The sequence below is a fragment of the Schistocerca cancellata genome, chromosome 1 (genome assembly GCF_023864275.1).
Source record: "Schistocerca cancellata isolate TAMUIC-IGC-003103 chromosome 1, iqSchCanc2.1, whole genome shotgun sequence".
NCBI classification, from domain to species: Eukaryota; Metazoa; Arthropoda; class Insecta; order Orthoptera; family Acrididae; genus Schistocerca; species Schistocerca cancellata.
The window spans coordinates 821804780-821822750 of NC_064626.1; the positions used below are offsets into that span (position 1 = coordinate 821804780).

The 17971-nt window shown below is 41.4% G+C and overlaps 1 protein-coding gene across 1 annotated transcript in view; it reads left to right on the forward strand.

Annotated features, from left to right (window-relative positions):
• Window positions 1-17971, forward strand: part of LOC126105408 (glutamate-gated chloride channel-like) — a 187222-nt gene that overhangs the window by 54590 nt on the left and 114661 nt on the right. The window contains exons 3-4 of the mRNA XM_049912342.1: window positions 7113-7216; window positions 12563-12633. Of these exons, the coding sequence (XP_049768299.1) occupies window positions 7113-7216; window positions 12563-12633 (175 nt within the window). The remainder of the gene's footprint in view (window positions 1-7112; window positions 7217-12562; window positions 12634-17971) is intronic.

The following is a 17971-nucleotide window of genomic DNA, read 5'->3' on the forward strand; positions in this document are numbered from 1 at the left end:
GGGAGGAGAGGCAAGGAGAGGAAGAGGGAGACACAGATGAGGGGAGGAGATGATGTGCAATATACTCAATATGTTGAACATGTATATGAGTGAATCCAAGGGGAAAAGGCTATTATATACATCATCGTATCGCTTGTGATCTTTACTTACCATGACTGTTTGAAGAAACTGCTTGGTAGACAGAATAGTCCATCCCTTCAAGCATGTACCTAGAATATATTTTGTGGCAGCTTTCATAGAGTGCATGTGTAAGGACTTGGCTGTGCACAGGCAAGCGGGGTAGAAAAAATGGTTCAAATGGCTCTAAGCACTATGGGACTTAACATCTGAGGTCATCAGTCCTCTAGACTTAGAACTACTTAAACCTAACTAACCTAAGGACATCACACACATCCATGCCTGAGGCAGGATTCGAACGTACGATCGTAGCAGCAGCAGCAGCGCGGTTCCGGACTGAAGCGCCTACAATCGCTCGGCCAGAGCGGCCGTCGTGGAATAGAAGCATGGCAGACTGTCAGTGAGGATATTATGCAATTGACCTCACCACTGACTGAGAACGATGTTTTGATCCACTTATCCTTATTGTAAGAAGTTCACTGACTACCTAATTTTTAAGAAATAAAGTAGAAAAGGGGCAGTAATGGTGTGACTTAAAAAGGAGGTGAGAAATATTGTTAGAAAAGCTCATATGGCACTAAAATACTCAGCTATGATTAGGCTAACAGAAATTGGGATAGGACAGCGTGTGGGAAGGGGGAAGGAGGGCAGGGGATGAGGATGGGAAAGGAGCGGAAAGGGGCGTGGCTTAGGAGGGGGGGGGGGCTTAGGAGAATGTTGGAGGCCCGATGGTGTCATGATTTGATCCCCTGATACGGCATGTAGGCGTTGTTATGGCGGAGCCAAGGTAGCCGCTGAGGGCCGGCAACCCATATTACACCACAGAGGACAGTGTTGTCTTTGTCTAAGGCGTACCAAAAGCACCATGGTAAACACCGGATATTTACATACAAGATAATGGAAACAGACATTCCGAGCACTACTTCCTGCATGGGGAGCTTGAGCCACGGCCTGCAGGAAGTATCACTACGCCAAAACCTGATTGGCTGGAGACAACTATTTAAGGGTCCAGAACCAGCCTCGAAGTTCAGTTCACTCAAGATGCCGACCTCGTGGACTTCGACTGCTGAAGATTACGTCTTTGTGTCTGAACTGGAATTTTGTTAGTGTGTGTGTGTGTGTGTGTGTGTGTATTACCACCATTGTGGAAAATTAGAACTTTTGTTTACTTCAATTAGGAGACTTCTACTGGCATCGTTCCGGGAGAGCGGTGTGCTGACCACACGCCCCTCCTATCCGCATCCTCATCTGACGCTGAAACGGCGGTCGGATGGTCCCGATGGGCCACTTGTGGCCTGAAGACGGAGTGCTTTACTGGCATCATTATTGTTACCTTACTTTTGTTGTTCAGTCATCAACCTTGTAAACGTACATAAATAAAAGTTGGTTTGTGAAAAATTGCTAATTGTAAGTCACTACAGGCATCCCGACGATCAAAGGTCAAATTCGGCCTAGAATCCCTGGTAATTTCATCCCATTGTCCACAATGCCAATTGCTCTCCTACTAATATAAGGTACGATGGATTTTTGGGATACCATGATACTATCCTTCCTGGTAATGAGAAAACCCTTTTAACATATATCTTCCGTGACAGTATGTAGTCACACCATTCGAGAAAAATGTCCGAATCTTGCTTTAAATACTTCAAGCAGAGTGATGATGTCAAAATCCACTCGGGCTCACCCCTGTATTCACCAGTACTCAGATTCAAGTGACTGGAAATGCTGGCGGAATTCTTGATCTTTTATTATAGATAAAGCATGAACTGACCAGTCAGAAGCCTCCTCCCCGCCACCGCAGCTCGTGCTCTTACTAGTTACTTATATTTCTTTCGCACAGGTATTTGTGTGTCATTATGATTTATATTTCTATCTCGCAAACTGTTTAATATATTACATATTGCATGCTTGCCATCGCCTTTACTTTTTTTGAGAGGTGTATTGTACATGTTACTCCACCTTGATGCATACACCTTGTGTAACAACAACAACGCTATACTCTGGTACCTATAATAAATTTTTTCTTCTGAATTTCAATAAATTAGTATAATCGATATTCTGAGTTCATTTCTTTTTTGTTTCATGCCATTATGTTGAAGAAGCTATAAACAATTTTCGATGTAAATTTTAATATTTATGTTAAATTTCAAGTAATGTTGTAATCGAAGGGAAGTGTACCTAATGTTCAAACTATTGTAAGATGTGAAAGTTGTATTTGTACGCCTGGTCCATACGTAGGCAATGTATTAGAATATGTGGAATGTAAAACCTTTGGTGAATACCTTGTCTGTAGGGGAGCAGGAAAAGGTGGAGGTAGGCGAGCCCGGGAAAATGCACACGGGCACGGTACGGCATAACGGGCTCAGCAGAGTTAGTCGGAGTTGGGCATCGATCTGAGAAACACGTTCTGGATCGAGGGGGCTCTCCTGGAAAAAGTGGTTTCGTTGAGCCTCGTATGCGCCGTTTCCGACGTCTATACAGCATGGCAATATTCCATAGGCACTAAATGGAAAGCATTGCGACGCTATGAAGAAGTAAAGTGCCGATATTTCATGAGCCATTGCTGTAATTGCATGTGTGCTTTGTGCCTCGCCATCTCGCCGCCTGCCAACCGCCTCATCGATACGAACAGGTTGCAACTTTTAGTACTGTATTCGTGTGGACCAGTGTTACTTTTGCTACATACTGTTCAATAACAAACTTAAATTTTACCAGAACTGTCCTATCAATTAATTATCCTCACAACTAACCTAGACAGGGTCCTTTCCACATGTTGTGCAATCCGAGTGTCCCAAGATGAAGATTTAAAGTTTATGTTAATAATAATTACCTGCAGATCTATCAATGTTAGAATGATGTTTAAAGAACTTTGCTATTAATGAATACTGGACGAATAATACAGGTATGACAAAGTTGGAAGATAATGTTGAAATTGGTTTAGTAATGAAGTTTATTTAAATTGAGACAAAAATAACGGTAGTTAAATGAGCAGGAAATAAGACAAAAAGAACGGTAAATCATATTTTGGAAATCTTGAATACTTAATGCTCTTAATAATCAAACTTTCACTACAGTGATCACAATAGTTTCAGGGTTCCCCCCCCCCCTTTTTTTCATTTCTATTCATTTGAATTCTGAAGTGTACTGAACTGATTTGACCAATAAAGTTAAAGTCAATATAAAACCTAAATTTATCAGTGTTTTACCTTTCTTAAAATTGACATTGTATGTGTGTTTCAAAAGTGCTATTTCTAGGGTAACCTATACCCGATTTCAGTCGGATCAATAGACAAAACGCAGTTTGTAGTAATCATTATAGTGTAATGTTGTGTATTTATAGCTTGTCCAAATTAGTACAGAAAGTGAAAATATTAGTTCAGTAGATTTTTCTGGTTCTAAAATTTACCATATAATGCAGTATTACTACGTGTTATTATGCTTGCACGTACATCCACTTGTACAGAAAAAAAACTCACTTAATGCCTAATTAGGCTGGCGACCGTATTATTAACAATTGGTAGCATCTGCTGTGTATGTTTGTTGTCCATCCTAACGTGTAGTTGCACTTTAGACTTGCTTGACGTATCATTGTTGTTACTGAGTGGGTGTAAGTCTGATTTTGCCTCCATTCAGGTACACGCGGTCAACATATTTACTAAAATCCTTTCTTATAAGGTGAAGCCCGTCAACTTACCATAGTACAGGCTTTAAAGAGTTAACGTACGCGAGAGCGTAGACGTTACACCAGCCACCCAGAGATCTAACCTGTTTCAAATTATTAATGGTCGTTCAAAGAAAACCGGCGTCCCGAACCTTGAACATCGAAGCTGAGGCGTCGCACGAAAGACCGTAGTTGTAATTGGCATGCACGGTCTACAGGTGTTCTGCGCTGGTCTTTGCAAGACATTTTACTCCAAACAACAAAGAGAGGCTTCCATTTATCAATACCACAGCTTATTGCGTTGTACATTGCTTCGTCTTACAGAAAAGCAGTTATATCAAAAATAATGTGAGAATTGCTGCCATAAAAACGTGAACGAAATGCAATATTACGTACTTAAAGCTTTAACGGCATACGGATCTCGACGACCAACACCATGTTAAGGAAATAGAAGTCGTTACAATAAACATATAATCAGAGACTTTAAAGTTACTGCATATGATATATATTTTGAAAATATCCCCAAAACACACTCTGTCGCAGGTGCGCAAGCAGGCACAAACACTCAGTATGGACACACGCGTGCAAATGCGCGCGCGCTTGAACACAAACAAAGACACACACACACACACACACACACACACACACACAAATAAATGCACCGATCAACGCAGGGCTGTATACACGTGTTACTTGGCATTGCAAATTTTGGACCTTGCCACAGCAACAACTAACTTAGTCATGTAAGCAGGTGCAGCTACGCTCCAGTTCATTGTTTAGCATATCAAGGTTCACAGCTTATTGTTAAGGGAGTTTATGAAAAATTGGTCAAAAACGTTGAACTTTGTCGCCACCAGATATTTCTGTTAAATTTTGGAAAGACTGTGTCCAATTTTTATAGTTAATTCGTGCTACAAATTCTGTAAAATCCATCTTGTTGCAACCGATGAGCAGCACCACGTCCCATTTTCTACATGATTCTACCCTTGTTTGCGATATTTTATTTCCTGCCATCAGAGAAGACATTTGTAGAGTATACGAGACAGTGAGCTCATTTACGATGCGGTTAATTACGATTTCTTAAAGAAATGGACACATGTTGGAACACAAATCCCAAACTAAAGCCTTAATAACCTCATTTAGAAGTGACTTCCAAAGAAAACATTTTTCTCATAGACTATTTTTCAATTTTTCTCATATGATACTTGTCTGTGTTCAATGATGGTAGCAGTGGAAAAATTAGGGTCCTAATAAGACTAGGATTTTATACGCGTTGCTTCAAGGAAAACCTATCAAAGAAGACCGATCATGTGCGAATTGCTAGTTCTGAAACATCAATGAAATATATTGCCAAAAGGACACGACAGAGGGTTTAACTAGAAGATAAGAGCTACATGAAAGCTAAAAAGACCAAATGTATGACTGTGGCATTAAGATACTCGTTTCTGGCATAAATTCTAATAAAATCTTTTTCGTGTATTGCCCACAATTTTCATTTTTCAGTGTGTAAGGAACTTTTTCTGCTGAACCATTGCAGATAAAAAGGTGAAATTTGTTACATACTTTGTTTATACTATTACACAACTTACTGTGATGCAAAATTTTTCAAAGTGCATTATTGTCAAATTTATTTAATTTTTGTGGAACAAAAATTGCTACTTATTATAAACATAAATTTTTGAAAAATTGCATGAGTTCTAAGGTGATATTAGACAACTGGTACACAGTTTTGTTTATCTAATTACTAAGACCAACCGACCACTTTTTGAAGGTATAAGCTAAGTAACCTTTGACAAAATGTTCCTTGGGTGATAGTGTATGTGCCGGCCGGAGTGGCCAAGCGGTTCTAGGCGCTTCAGTCTGGAACCGCGCGACCGCTAGGTCGCAGGTTCGAATCCTGCCTCGGGCATGGATGTGTGTGATGTCCTTAGGTTAGTTAGGTTTAAGTAGTTCTAAGTTCTAGGGGACTGATGACCTCAGATGTTGTAAAGTCCCATAGTGCTCAGAGTCATTTGAACCATTTGATATTATGTGTTCTAAAAGCGTACACAAAAAATTGAGAGACACATCCACATTATAGCCAATAACATAATGACAACAGGGTAACACGTGATTCAATTACCTTTCAAACAGTAACAGTTGTTTTAGCTTATATGTACTCATGTATATTCTCATAGGTCCTCCTTAAGGTCATCAAATTTGATGACGAGAAGAATGAGAAAGGAGTGACAGCACCAAAGGAAAAGTTGACGGAACATACAAGTAAAAAGTTCAAGTTGGGTAAATAGATGCTTTACAAATAACGGAAAAAGGGACACGATGCCAAGGAAGTGGAATTCAAGTATCTACCATTAAATGAAGCGCATGTATTAAATATGCCATTGGCAATATCGATAAATGTTTTATTAGCCAGAAATATCTGCAATATTATGTATAATACTAAGAAATACCAACTTCGAGAAAACTACACAGGCCGCGCGGGGTAGCCGCGCGTTCCGAGGCGCCTTGACACGGCTCCCGCCGTCGGAAGTTCGAGTCCTCCATCGGGCATGGGTCTGTCTGTTGTCCTTAGCATAAGTTAGTTTAAGTTAGACTCAGTATTGTGTAAGCCTAGGGACCGATGATCTCAGCAGATTGGTCCCATAGGAACCTACTACCACCACCACCAAAACTTCACAGTTTTCGTCGGTCAGAACTGGACTTCAAAGCTAACAAGGGATATTTGAGAATAATTTGATATCTATGGGAACTGGCATTAAAATATGCCAAAATGAAAAAGTTCTGATGTAAGAACGAGATGACATAGTTTGAAAAAAGGCACACTGCACTCGATTTTTAGGAACAAATTCACCACCAATATTATAGCGACCAGTGGTTTATTCAGTCACATTACACTGCGACCAAGCTTTGTCATAGTGACAGTGTATGAGGAGTATTGTCAAACAAAACTGCTGATCAGTGTTTAAGTGCTGTGTTTTGCAGAGCATCGGCGGAGAGGTACCCCTCGACGTCTGAGAATACTGGTGTTTATAGTATTTAAGGCAGTGTTAGCAGATACAGATATTTCAAGAAATCAAGTTTTCACGATACATCGACCTTTACGGAATTGATTGCATCTCGCCATCGACTCTAAGCTTACAAAAAATTTTAATATCTTCCTTAAACGTAAAAAATGCTTCAAATGATCTAATACTGAAACTTAATCAGAACATAGATACAGACATTCAAAAATAAAAATGATTCATCGTTGATTTATGCTTCAAGAAATTTTGATAAAATATATTTTCTTATTCTTGCTCATATGGATATCTATTTGGATTTTTTTTTGTTGCAGTTGTGTGTGGGTGAACAGGAGCCTGCAACAAGAGATGCAGACGCTGGAGTTGTTGCTGCGGCCGGACCGCTACGATCCACAGGTGCGCCCGCCCGGCATCACAGGTGCGTCGCCTGTGTACCTCTGGGATGCATAGCAGCAGGCGCGCCGCGCCGACAAACAGCTCCCTCTCATTTTACAAACGATGTTCCCGACACGCATTCAGAGAATGTTTCCTTTTCGATTGCGGAATAAAATTATTGCCTTAGCTTCAGAAGGAATCCCTTAAACCTTTAAGGTCAAAATTACGTAGTTGGTACAAGGTCCTGAAAGAGGCGAGGAAGTAATGACCTACAGGGACATTTATTTGTTTACATAAAAATTGGATCTGTGGAGACATAATGTACAGCTCAAAGGGATACATCGAAATGGCGACCGTTAGCACCGACGCAAAACAATGACGAAATGTTTTGCCACACTGTCTCAATAACCCGTGATGTTTGTTGCACAAGAAGACAAGTGTCTATAGTCCTACCACACAAATCCACAACAGTATGGACTACACGCAGAAGAAAAGCTGATGACTGCTTGTCGGTTTTGCACGTGCTATGGGATGCAACACAATCATCTCAAATCATGTAGTGGAATCACTCCAACTGTCTATATCATTAATTACCCAACGTCTCATAATTTTCCAGATATAGCGGTAAATGTTTTCCTATTCGAATCACACTTATTTCGAAACTTTTGTCCGTATATTCGATCGTCTTTGTAGGATCTTCAGGCAAAATATAATTTTTTTTATTTTGAAAATAAGTAATGTGAAATGAAATTAGCCCTGTCATAAATATCACATATTATGTGAGAGCTTTTGGAAACTAGAGTTAGTAATTCACTATGACAAATTTTAAAGCGTTTGTGCACTATTGCGGCCGCATACTCCTTGAGCGTAGTTATTGTCGTATAATTTGCGTCGACACAAATAGCAGGGTTTAATTATAATGCTTAGCATATAGGTCCTAAAACGATGCAGTTCTTTCGGTACAGAAGAAAATAAAATAACCAGTCTTAAGTTACATGCGCAATAACGCAAGTTGTGTATCAATCAGTGTCAAGTTTGGCGTGGATGAAAGGCTGTAGCAATTTAAACGTGGTTTGGTCTCTGAGAGTGTAAGGAAGCCGTCTGCGGCCGTATTGAATCATATCGTCACAAACATTTACTTTCGTTTGTGTGAGAGGAGCGATTTTTGTGCAAGGAAATACGCTATTCCTATCTCAAATGCAAGCTCTATTGTCTTCATATCTACAACACCCAGTAAGAAGTTGGACAGCAAATACAAAGACAAATATCTCAATGAAAACAAATATTTCTTTTAAGGATACCTTCTTAATCACACGATTACATTTTCCGTACAAAAAAGGAGAACCTTTACAGGAAAACTTGTCCACTAATAGAAGCTCAAAATAATTAGTACCAAAAGTCACCCAGTAGATTTAATGACGCTAACCTCCTACGAGTCACGATTATAATGCTCAGAGTTAAATGCGATAAAGTTGAAAATTTCGTGAGCGATGTAAATGTAGTATATTTAAAGTTAGTAGAAACTAGCGAAGCCAAATAAAAACGGGTAAAATATTTCTGACTACTATTATGTAATTGAAGAATCGATAATGTGTGATTTAATAAATTATGTAATCGAAAATTGAGTTAAGGTGACATGCCCAACAAATGTTGTTCACCGAAGTAGTCTTGATATCAACCACCAGTTTATTTGCAGATAAAATAACATTTACGTTTTCAACATTTAATCTGCAAATTTTTTAAGTTGTAGATTCCTACGTCATATTTTCTGTGATATTTGTATTTCGCCATCAACAAAACTATTTCAATACTGAAACCTTATACCACATTTGCTGTGGTAACTTCTGAAACTTAATTTTTATATTGTCAATCTAAATTACTTTTTGATTATGTATGATTTAAGTGAAATTACACAATTACTTTGAAACTTATGACAAATGATAATACCATCCCAGGACACAGTATTAAATGTTTGTTTATGCATTACTGCTATTTGAAACTGATTGTGAATATTATTTTAAAAGAACTTGACATAAATTTTTGCACAATAATTTGGGAATATTATCATGGCAAACACCAATTGTGCATTTCTGAAGAATATTTTGCCCACTTATTTCTAAACAACTCACTGACAATCGTCTTTTGAGACAGGATGAGGGACAGGACAGATAATGTGTAGCAAGAATGGTAAATCTTAGGTAGACCAATTGTTATAGATTTTTGAAGCCATGTAAAGCTAGAAGAAGAAGGTGCAGCCAAATTGCACCTCTCAGGAAGTTGCATAACTCTCTAAAATGATTCTGCGCGGTATTTTATTTTATTAGGAACATATCATGCAGTCAGGACCTTATTAGATACAAGATTAAAGCCACATATATAAGAAAATGTACAGCTCATATTAGATAATAACAGATCACAGTAACATTTCGTAGTAACTATTACATTACGTGGAGAAAAAAGATAAACAATTGTCAAATACGTTATTTTGTTCTGAAACGAAATTGCTATATAGTTTTTTTATTATACAATATCTTTTAAGGTAAAGATAGTGATTATCGCCCAGAAGTCTATGTGAGGGTACAAAACCCTCAGTAGATATAGAATCCCAATCCTATCTGGAGAATGAAATCTGTTATAAACACCATGAGAATTTTGTTTGAGTAACAATGACATCCAAATCAACAGCAACACAAGACGAAACGCTGCGTTTTAGCCTCCCAATGAAACTGCAAATTTTTACCACTCACTCAAGTAATTCGAAATTCTAAAACAGAGCTAGAGAAACCATAAATGTGTCTTTCTTGATCATTCTTCGAGTTACATATGCAGCCCACGTGTTTACTATTACAATATTTCGTGTGGCTGGTATAATTAAGTTAGTACTGAACGTGTTATATGAACCATAGGCTTTAGTATTAAAGACTATTATCACTTTTTTGACTCCTTGGTTGTTAAGTTTCCAGTTTTTTACATTCTTTGTTGGATTAAGAAAGCTTACATAACGCTACATCGTTTGGCTTGCACGAAAATAGAGAGTGCTTATCCTAATTTATTTACTGCACAACGTATTATTAGCAAAGATGATTAAATAACGGTACGAATATACTGAACCGTTCGTGTTATAGTGAAGGTGTATTTCCTACAATTTCATCTTGTCCAAAATTTCAATGAGCGGAGTTATAGGGAGATGATTTGTTGCTCCTTTCTTTAACATTGATATGGAAGAAAGTATATCATTCTTTTTCGTGTGTGTATCACAGTGATAGACGGTTAGAGACTTCATTAAGTACACTTCTACTTTCTAGTTGTTGGACATAGTTCAATCTTAGTGGTGCATTTGTTTAAATAACAGTAGGCCCCTACTATGGGTGGATGTACGCATTGGGTCTGTCGTGTCAGTCAATTGCCAAGCAGTTTTTAACTGACTTAATGGTTAAGTACGATTGTTACGTATATTGGAATATTCATTGAAACTAAATGTGAAATATAGTGTGATGAAGGAATTTCATTTTAGGTCACAGAAACCATTTTTGTGGAAAAATATTGGCTCCAAATGACAGGCTATTAACTGTAGAAAATGAAACAGTTATACTTGACATTTATAGCGACAGGGTCAATCGCAGTAACAACTGCTGGTACTTTAAACCTTCCTCTCCTGCGATAGCGAAACGGTTTCTACATAGTAGTTTTCCGTATATTTTGTAAACTATGAATTTTTTGTGCAATTCCAACTACACTCCTGGAAATAGAAAAAAAAACACATTGACACCGGTGTGTCAGACCCACCGTACTTGCTCCGGACACTGCGAGAGGGCTGTACAAGCAATGATCACACGCACGGCACAGCGGACACACCAGGAACCGCGGTGTTGGCCGTCGAATGGCGCTAGCTGCGCAGCATTTGTGCATCGCCGCCGTCAGTGTCAGCCAGTTTGCCGTGGCATACGGAGCTCCATCGCAGTCTTTAACACTGGTAGCATGCCGCGACAGCGTGGACGTGAACCGTATGTGCAGTTGACGGACTTTGAGCGAGGGCGTATAGTGGGCATGCGGGAGGCCGGGAGGACGTACCGCCGAATTGCTCAACACGTGGGGCGTGAGGTCTCCACAGTACATCGATGTTGTCGCCAGTGGTCGGCGGAAGGTGCACGTGCCCGTCGACCTGGGACCGGACCGCAGCGACGCACGGATGCACGCCAAGACCGTAGGATCCTACGCAGTGCCGTAGTGGACCGCACCGCCACTTCCCAGCAAATTAGGGACACTGTTGCTCCTGGGGTATCGGCGAGGACCATTCGCAACCGTCTCCATGAAGCTGGGCTACGGTCCCGCACACCGTTAGGCCGTCTTCCGCTCACGCCCCAACATCGTGCAGCCCGCCTCCAGTGGTGTCGCGACAGGCGTGAATGGAGGGACGAATGGAGACGTGTCGTCAACAGCGATGAGAGTCGCTTCTGCCTTGGCCCCAATGATGGCCGTATGCGTGTTTGGCGCCGTGCAGGTGAGCGCCACAATCAGGACTGCATACGACCGAGGCACACAGGGCCAACACCCGGCATCATGGTGTGGGGAGCGATCTCCTACACTGGCCGTACACCACTGGTGATCGTCGAGGGGACACTGAATAGTGCACGGTACATCCAAACCGTCATCGAACCCATCGTTCTACCATTCCTAGACTGGCAAGGGAACTTGCTGTTCCAACAGGACAATGCACGTCCGCATGTATCCCGTGCCACCCAACGTGCTCTAGAAGGTGTAAGTCAACTACCCTGGCCAGCAAGATCTCCGGATCTGTCCCCCATTGAGCATGTTTGGGACTGGATGAAGCGTCGTCTCACGCGGTCTGCACGTCCAGCACGAACGCTGGTCCAACTGAGGCGCCAGGTGGAAATGGCATGGCAAGCCGTTCCACAGGACTACATCCAGCATCTCTACGATCGTCTCCATGGGAGAATAGCAGCCTGCATTGCTGCGAAAGGTGGATATACACTGTACTAGTGCCGACATTGTGCATGCTCTGTTGCCTGTGTCTATGTGCCAGTGGTTCTGTCAGTGTGATCATGTGATGTATCTGACCCCAGGAATGTGTCAATAAAGTTTCCCCTTCCTGGGGCAATGAATTCACGGTGTTCTTATTTCAATTTCCAGGAGTGTATTTCTGTTCTTAACATGTTCTTTACTTTATCTCCTAGTATCCAAGTCGTAAATTATTCTGTCTTGTGTTATTTCAAATAACGTGACTACTGTGTCTTTAAGTATCAAACTATTTCCGAAACAAACTCATGAACATTTCGTAACCTAGGCAAAAGTTTTGGCTGCCGCAGCATGCTGCATTACGCAACAACAACGTAACGAATAACGTTCGTTCCATTTTGTTTGTCTCTAGGTGCCAACCCCACCATAGTGAGAGTCAACCTCTTCGTCCGTACGCTTACCAAATTTGATGATCAGAATATGGTGAGTATGCTGTTCAAAGCCATCTTTGCGCCTATTTATGTACACAAACAGCACATTTTAAGTTAACTACTTACTGCATCTACGTTCTACTGCGTAAATGAACAGGCAGTCATAACAGGTACTAGAATGAGTTATTAGTCTGCAGCGGAGTATGGACTGACAAATTTATTAACACAGAATTTAAAATTAAGTAATAGGAGATCATTTCTGAAGATATTTATCTGGAGTCTAGTCTTGTACGGAAGTGAAACAAGGATGATAAACAATTCAGACTAGAAGAGAATAGAAACTATTTAAATGCGGTGCTACAGAAAAAAGATAAGGCCTCGGGGAAGTAGAGAAATGTCTTCTGTCTCAATATGTGTCTAACAATCACAGGACAATGGCAGTCATATCAACAATCAGCACTGGAGTTGTAAACTGTCGTAGCTATGTTGGGAAAGAGCCAAAGCTCCACGCATTAACAGAAATCACTGAAGCTCAAATCGTTACAGGTACCGAAAGCTGGCTAAAGACGGAGACAACTTCAGCCGAAATTTTTACTAAGGACCTAACGGAATCTTAAAGAAACGGATGGAAAGTCGTCGACCAAAACACTAGTGATATCTGTCACTTCCTCAAGGAATTACTGTAGGTACTCTGCTGTTCCTAATCTGTATTAGTGATTATATTCTTGGTAAATGATTTTGTCATTTATTGTTTAGTACAATCATCAGAATATCAAAACCAATCGCAAAATGTTTTAGATATCTGTATCGTGTGAAAAACGAGAGCTGACCCCTAATGATAAAAAGTGTGAGGTCATCCTCATGAGTTATAAAATCCGTTAAATTTCGATTGTATGATAAATCAAACAAATTTAAAGGCTGTCAGTTCTGATGATCACCTATTAATTACAATTACAAACACTTTAAATTGGCATGATCACATAAATAACATTGTGTGGAAGGGAAACCAAAGACTGCGTTGTATTGACAGAACATTTAGAAGATCCAACAGATCTACTAAACATACAGCCTACACTAAGTTTGTCTGTCCTGTGCGATAATACCGATGTGCGTTATGGGGTCCTTACCAGATAGGATATTGAGGGAAAGCATCGAAAAAGCCCAGTTCGTTTTGTATTATCGGGAAATGGGGGGAGAGTGACACTGATATGATAAGCGAGTTGGGGTCGCAATCATCAAATCAAAGGTGTTTTTCGTTTCGGCGAGATCTTTTAGTGAGATTTCAATCACCAACTTTCTCCTCTGAATGCGAAAATATTTTGTTGTCGCCAGCCTACATAGTGAGGAATGATCATAGTAATAAAATAAGAGAAATCATAGCCCGTACGGAAAGATTGAAGTGCTCATTTTGCCACACGCTCTTAGAGAGTAGAACTGTGGAGAAATAGTGTGAAGGTGGTTGGACGAACTGCAGAATAGACATGTAGATGCAGATATTGAAGATTGTTAGGTAGATCGAATAACTAATGATCGTAAAGAATCGATTTTAAGAGAAAGGAATTTTCTACCTGACTAAAAGAAGGATTTAGTTGATGTGACACGTTCTTAGTCATCAAAGGATCGTGAGTTTGGTAACGGGGGGAAGTTGGAAGGGGGGGGGGAGGATTTTAGAGGGAGACCAAAGATCCACTATAGCAAGCAACGTCAAATGAATGTAGGATGCAGTAGTCATGCAGAGATGAAGAGACTTGCACAGGATGTAAAGTAGAAAGCTGTATCATACCAGACTGAAGACCCTTGCAACAATATCGCAGGGTCAGCATTATTGCAAATTTCTGACGCTCGTAACACACGATAAAACTCAGTTTCAGAACATGAGTCTAAGGGAGTACAAAATGTCGCACAATAAGCTGCTTTTTGACTAGCTAAAAAGAGTGAAAGGGGGGGGTGGACTTCCAGAAGGCCTAGTCCACACATGTATCGCAAGAACGACGTGAGACTCAATCCTGATCACACCTCATGAAAACCCCCAGTAGATGGAACTATCAAAAAATTAGTGATGTTTGTAGACACACTCACAAAAATACCGCAAAAAAAACAGCCAAAGCATTATTAGAAAACTGTGACGTCACACTTGGCACTGGGATCTGGCAAAAACCAGAAAGAGATGATAGTAAAATCTTAGGAGAAAAAGTCAGGCTTCACTGGACTGGATGTGGCACATCTGTATCAGTAGACAAGCATCATAATCGAACTGTAGCAGATATTAATTTTGCACTCGAATGGAACTTAAGACGAAGTTTGCTGCTTTTATCGGCCACCGGATTCATCTGCAGACGTAACTGCTAACGTCAGATACAACCACCATTGTGATGAACGAGAGAAACCTTCCAGCGAAACAGTCATAAAAGATTTCTTTGAAAATTACCTAGTACAGATGGATACTATGGATATTCTCTGAGGTAACAGGGTCATGCGATAGCTATACGCACTTATACTGAAGGCGAAAGTATTAAACGGTAGTGCATTGGCGGAGCTGTCATTTGTACTCAGGTGATTCATCTGAAAAGCTTTCCGACGTTATTATGGCCACACGACGAGAATCAACAGACTGAACGCCGATTGGTAGTTCGAGCTAGACGCATGGTACATTCGATTTCAGGAACAGTTAGGGAACTCAATACTCCGAGATCCACAGTGTCAAGAGCGTGCTGAGAATACCAAATTTCAGGCATTACATCTCACCGTGGACAAGACAGTGGCCGGGAGCCTTCACTTAACGGCCGAGAGCAGCGGTGTTTGTGTAGAGTCGTCAGTGCTAACAGAAAAGAAACACTGCGTGAAATAATAGCAGAAATCAATGTGGGACGTACGACGAACGTATCAGTTAGAACAGCGCGGCGAAATCTGGCGTTAATGGGCTGTGGCAGCAGACGATAGACGCGAGTGCCGTTGCTAAAACCACATCTCCTGCAGCGTCTCTCCTGCGCTCGTGACCGCATCGGTTGGACCCTAGAAGACTGGAAAACCGTGGTATGGTCGGATGAGTCCCGATTTCAGTTGGTAAGAGCTGACGGTAGTGTCCGAGTGTGGCGCAGACTCCACGAAGCCGTGGAAATTTTCAGCCTTGCAATGTGCAAGCTGGTGGTGGCTCCGTAATGGTGTGGGCTATGTTTACCTGGAATGGACTGGAAATGGTTATGTTCGGCTACATGCAGACGATTTGCACCCATATGTGGACTTCATGTTTCCAAACAACGATGAAATTTTTGAGAATGACAATGTGTCATGTCAGAACATTCTGGATAATTCGAGCGAGTGATTTTACCACCCAGATCGCTCGGCATGAATCCTATCGAACTTTTATGGAACATAATCGAGAAGACGTTATATGCACAAAATCATGCACCGACAACACTTTCGCTATTATGAGCGGTTATAGAGGTAGCATGGCTGAATATTTCTACAGGGGACTCTGAACGATTTGTTGAGTCCATGCCACGTCGAGTTGCTGCACTAGGCTGTGCCAAAAGAGGTCTGGCACGATATTAGGAGGTATCCAGCGACTTTTGTCACCTCAGTGTATGGCACACGGTGCAATCACATTAATGTGACCACCGCATACGTTCGACGTCAGCGTGCAATAGCCACTCACAGTCGGCAGTTGGCAGTTCTAGCATTGGAAGGTGTATGAGGGGTATCGGGGGGACACAATAAAAGTCGTTGTCGTAATGTACGAAACGCAGCGATTTATCTGGCGTCCAGAAGGGCATGATCAATGGCTTTCGGCCCAAGAGTGCAAGATTTTCCAAACCGGCTAAGTTTATGAAATATTCGCGTGCTGCCGTGGTTAAAGTATTTCGAACATGGCAAAATAACGATATCCAAAACCAGCGCCGAGAGAACTATGCTGAACAAGGGCGGTACGTGATAGAAATGAACTACGGCTGCGGTGATACGTATGGGAGAATGGGTGTGCAACTGTTGAACAACTGTCCGCCGAGTTGAACCAAGTGGATACCGACAGTCTCCTTAACAACTGTTCAGGGAACATTGCTGTGTATGGGCTCTGCAGCAGGTGCCTGGTTCGTGGACCCATGCTGACTGCTGTTCATCGGGACGAAGGCTGGAATTTACACGCCAGGGCCGCAACTGGACGTCCACTGACTGACGACAGATGGAATTTTCAGATGAATCACGTTTTATGTTCCGTCGGACACATGGCCGTTGGCGTGTACGGTGCGAAATATCTTAAAGCAAACGCACTCCATGCGTTACGGTTTAGGAAATGTTTTCGTGGCGTTACCTGTGTGAGCTCGTCATCCTGGAACGAACAATGAATCAACGCAAATATGCGTCTATCCTGAGGGACCGTGTCCATCCCTTCATGCAGTTTGTTTCTGCTCGGCCCAATGGCATCTACCAGCAGGACAATGCATGCAATGTGTCACACAGCTCGCAGTGTACGTGCATTCAAAATCGTTCAAATTGCTCTAAGCACTATGGGACTTAACATCTGACGTCATCAGTCCCCTCGACTTAGAACTACTTAAACCTAACTAACCTCTCAATGTTCTCTATGGAGAGACGTCTACAGACGTTAAAATAACCTCTGGCGAGCCACAGGGGTGTGTTATGGGACCATTGCTTTTGACAATGTATATAAATGATCTAGTAGATAGTGTCGGAAGTTCCATGCGGCTTTTCGCGTATGATGCTCTAGTATACAGAGAAGTTGCAGCATTAGAAAATTGCAACGAAATGCAGGAAGATCTGCAGCGGATAGGCACTTGGTGCAGGGAGTGGCAACTGACACTTAACATAGACAAATGTAATATACTGCGAATACATAAAAAGAAAGATCATTTGTTGTATAATTATATAATAGCGGAACAAACACTGGTAGCAGTTACTTCTGTAAAAGATATGGTAGTATGTGTACGGAACGATTTGAAGTGGAATGATCATATAAAATTAATTGTTGGTAAGGCGGGTGCCAGGTTGAGATTCATAGGGAGAGTCCATAGAAAATGTAGGACATCAACAAAGGAGATGGCTTACAAAACACTCGTTCGAACTATACTGCTCACCAGTGTGGGATCCGTACCAGGTCGGGTTGACGGAGGAGATAGAGAAGATCCAAAGAAGAGCGGCGCGTTTCGTCACAGGGTTATTTGGTAAGCTGATAGCGTTACGGAGACGTTTAGCAAACTCAAGTGGCAGACTTTGCAAGTGAGGCGCTCTGCATCGCGGTGTAGCTTGCTGTCCAGGTTTAGAAAGGGTGCGTTTCTAGATGAGGTATCGAATATATTGCTTCCCCCTATTTATACCTCCCGAGGAGATCACGATTGTAAAATTAGAGAGATTCGAGCGCGCACGGAGGCTTTCCG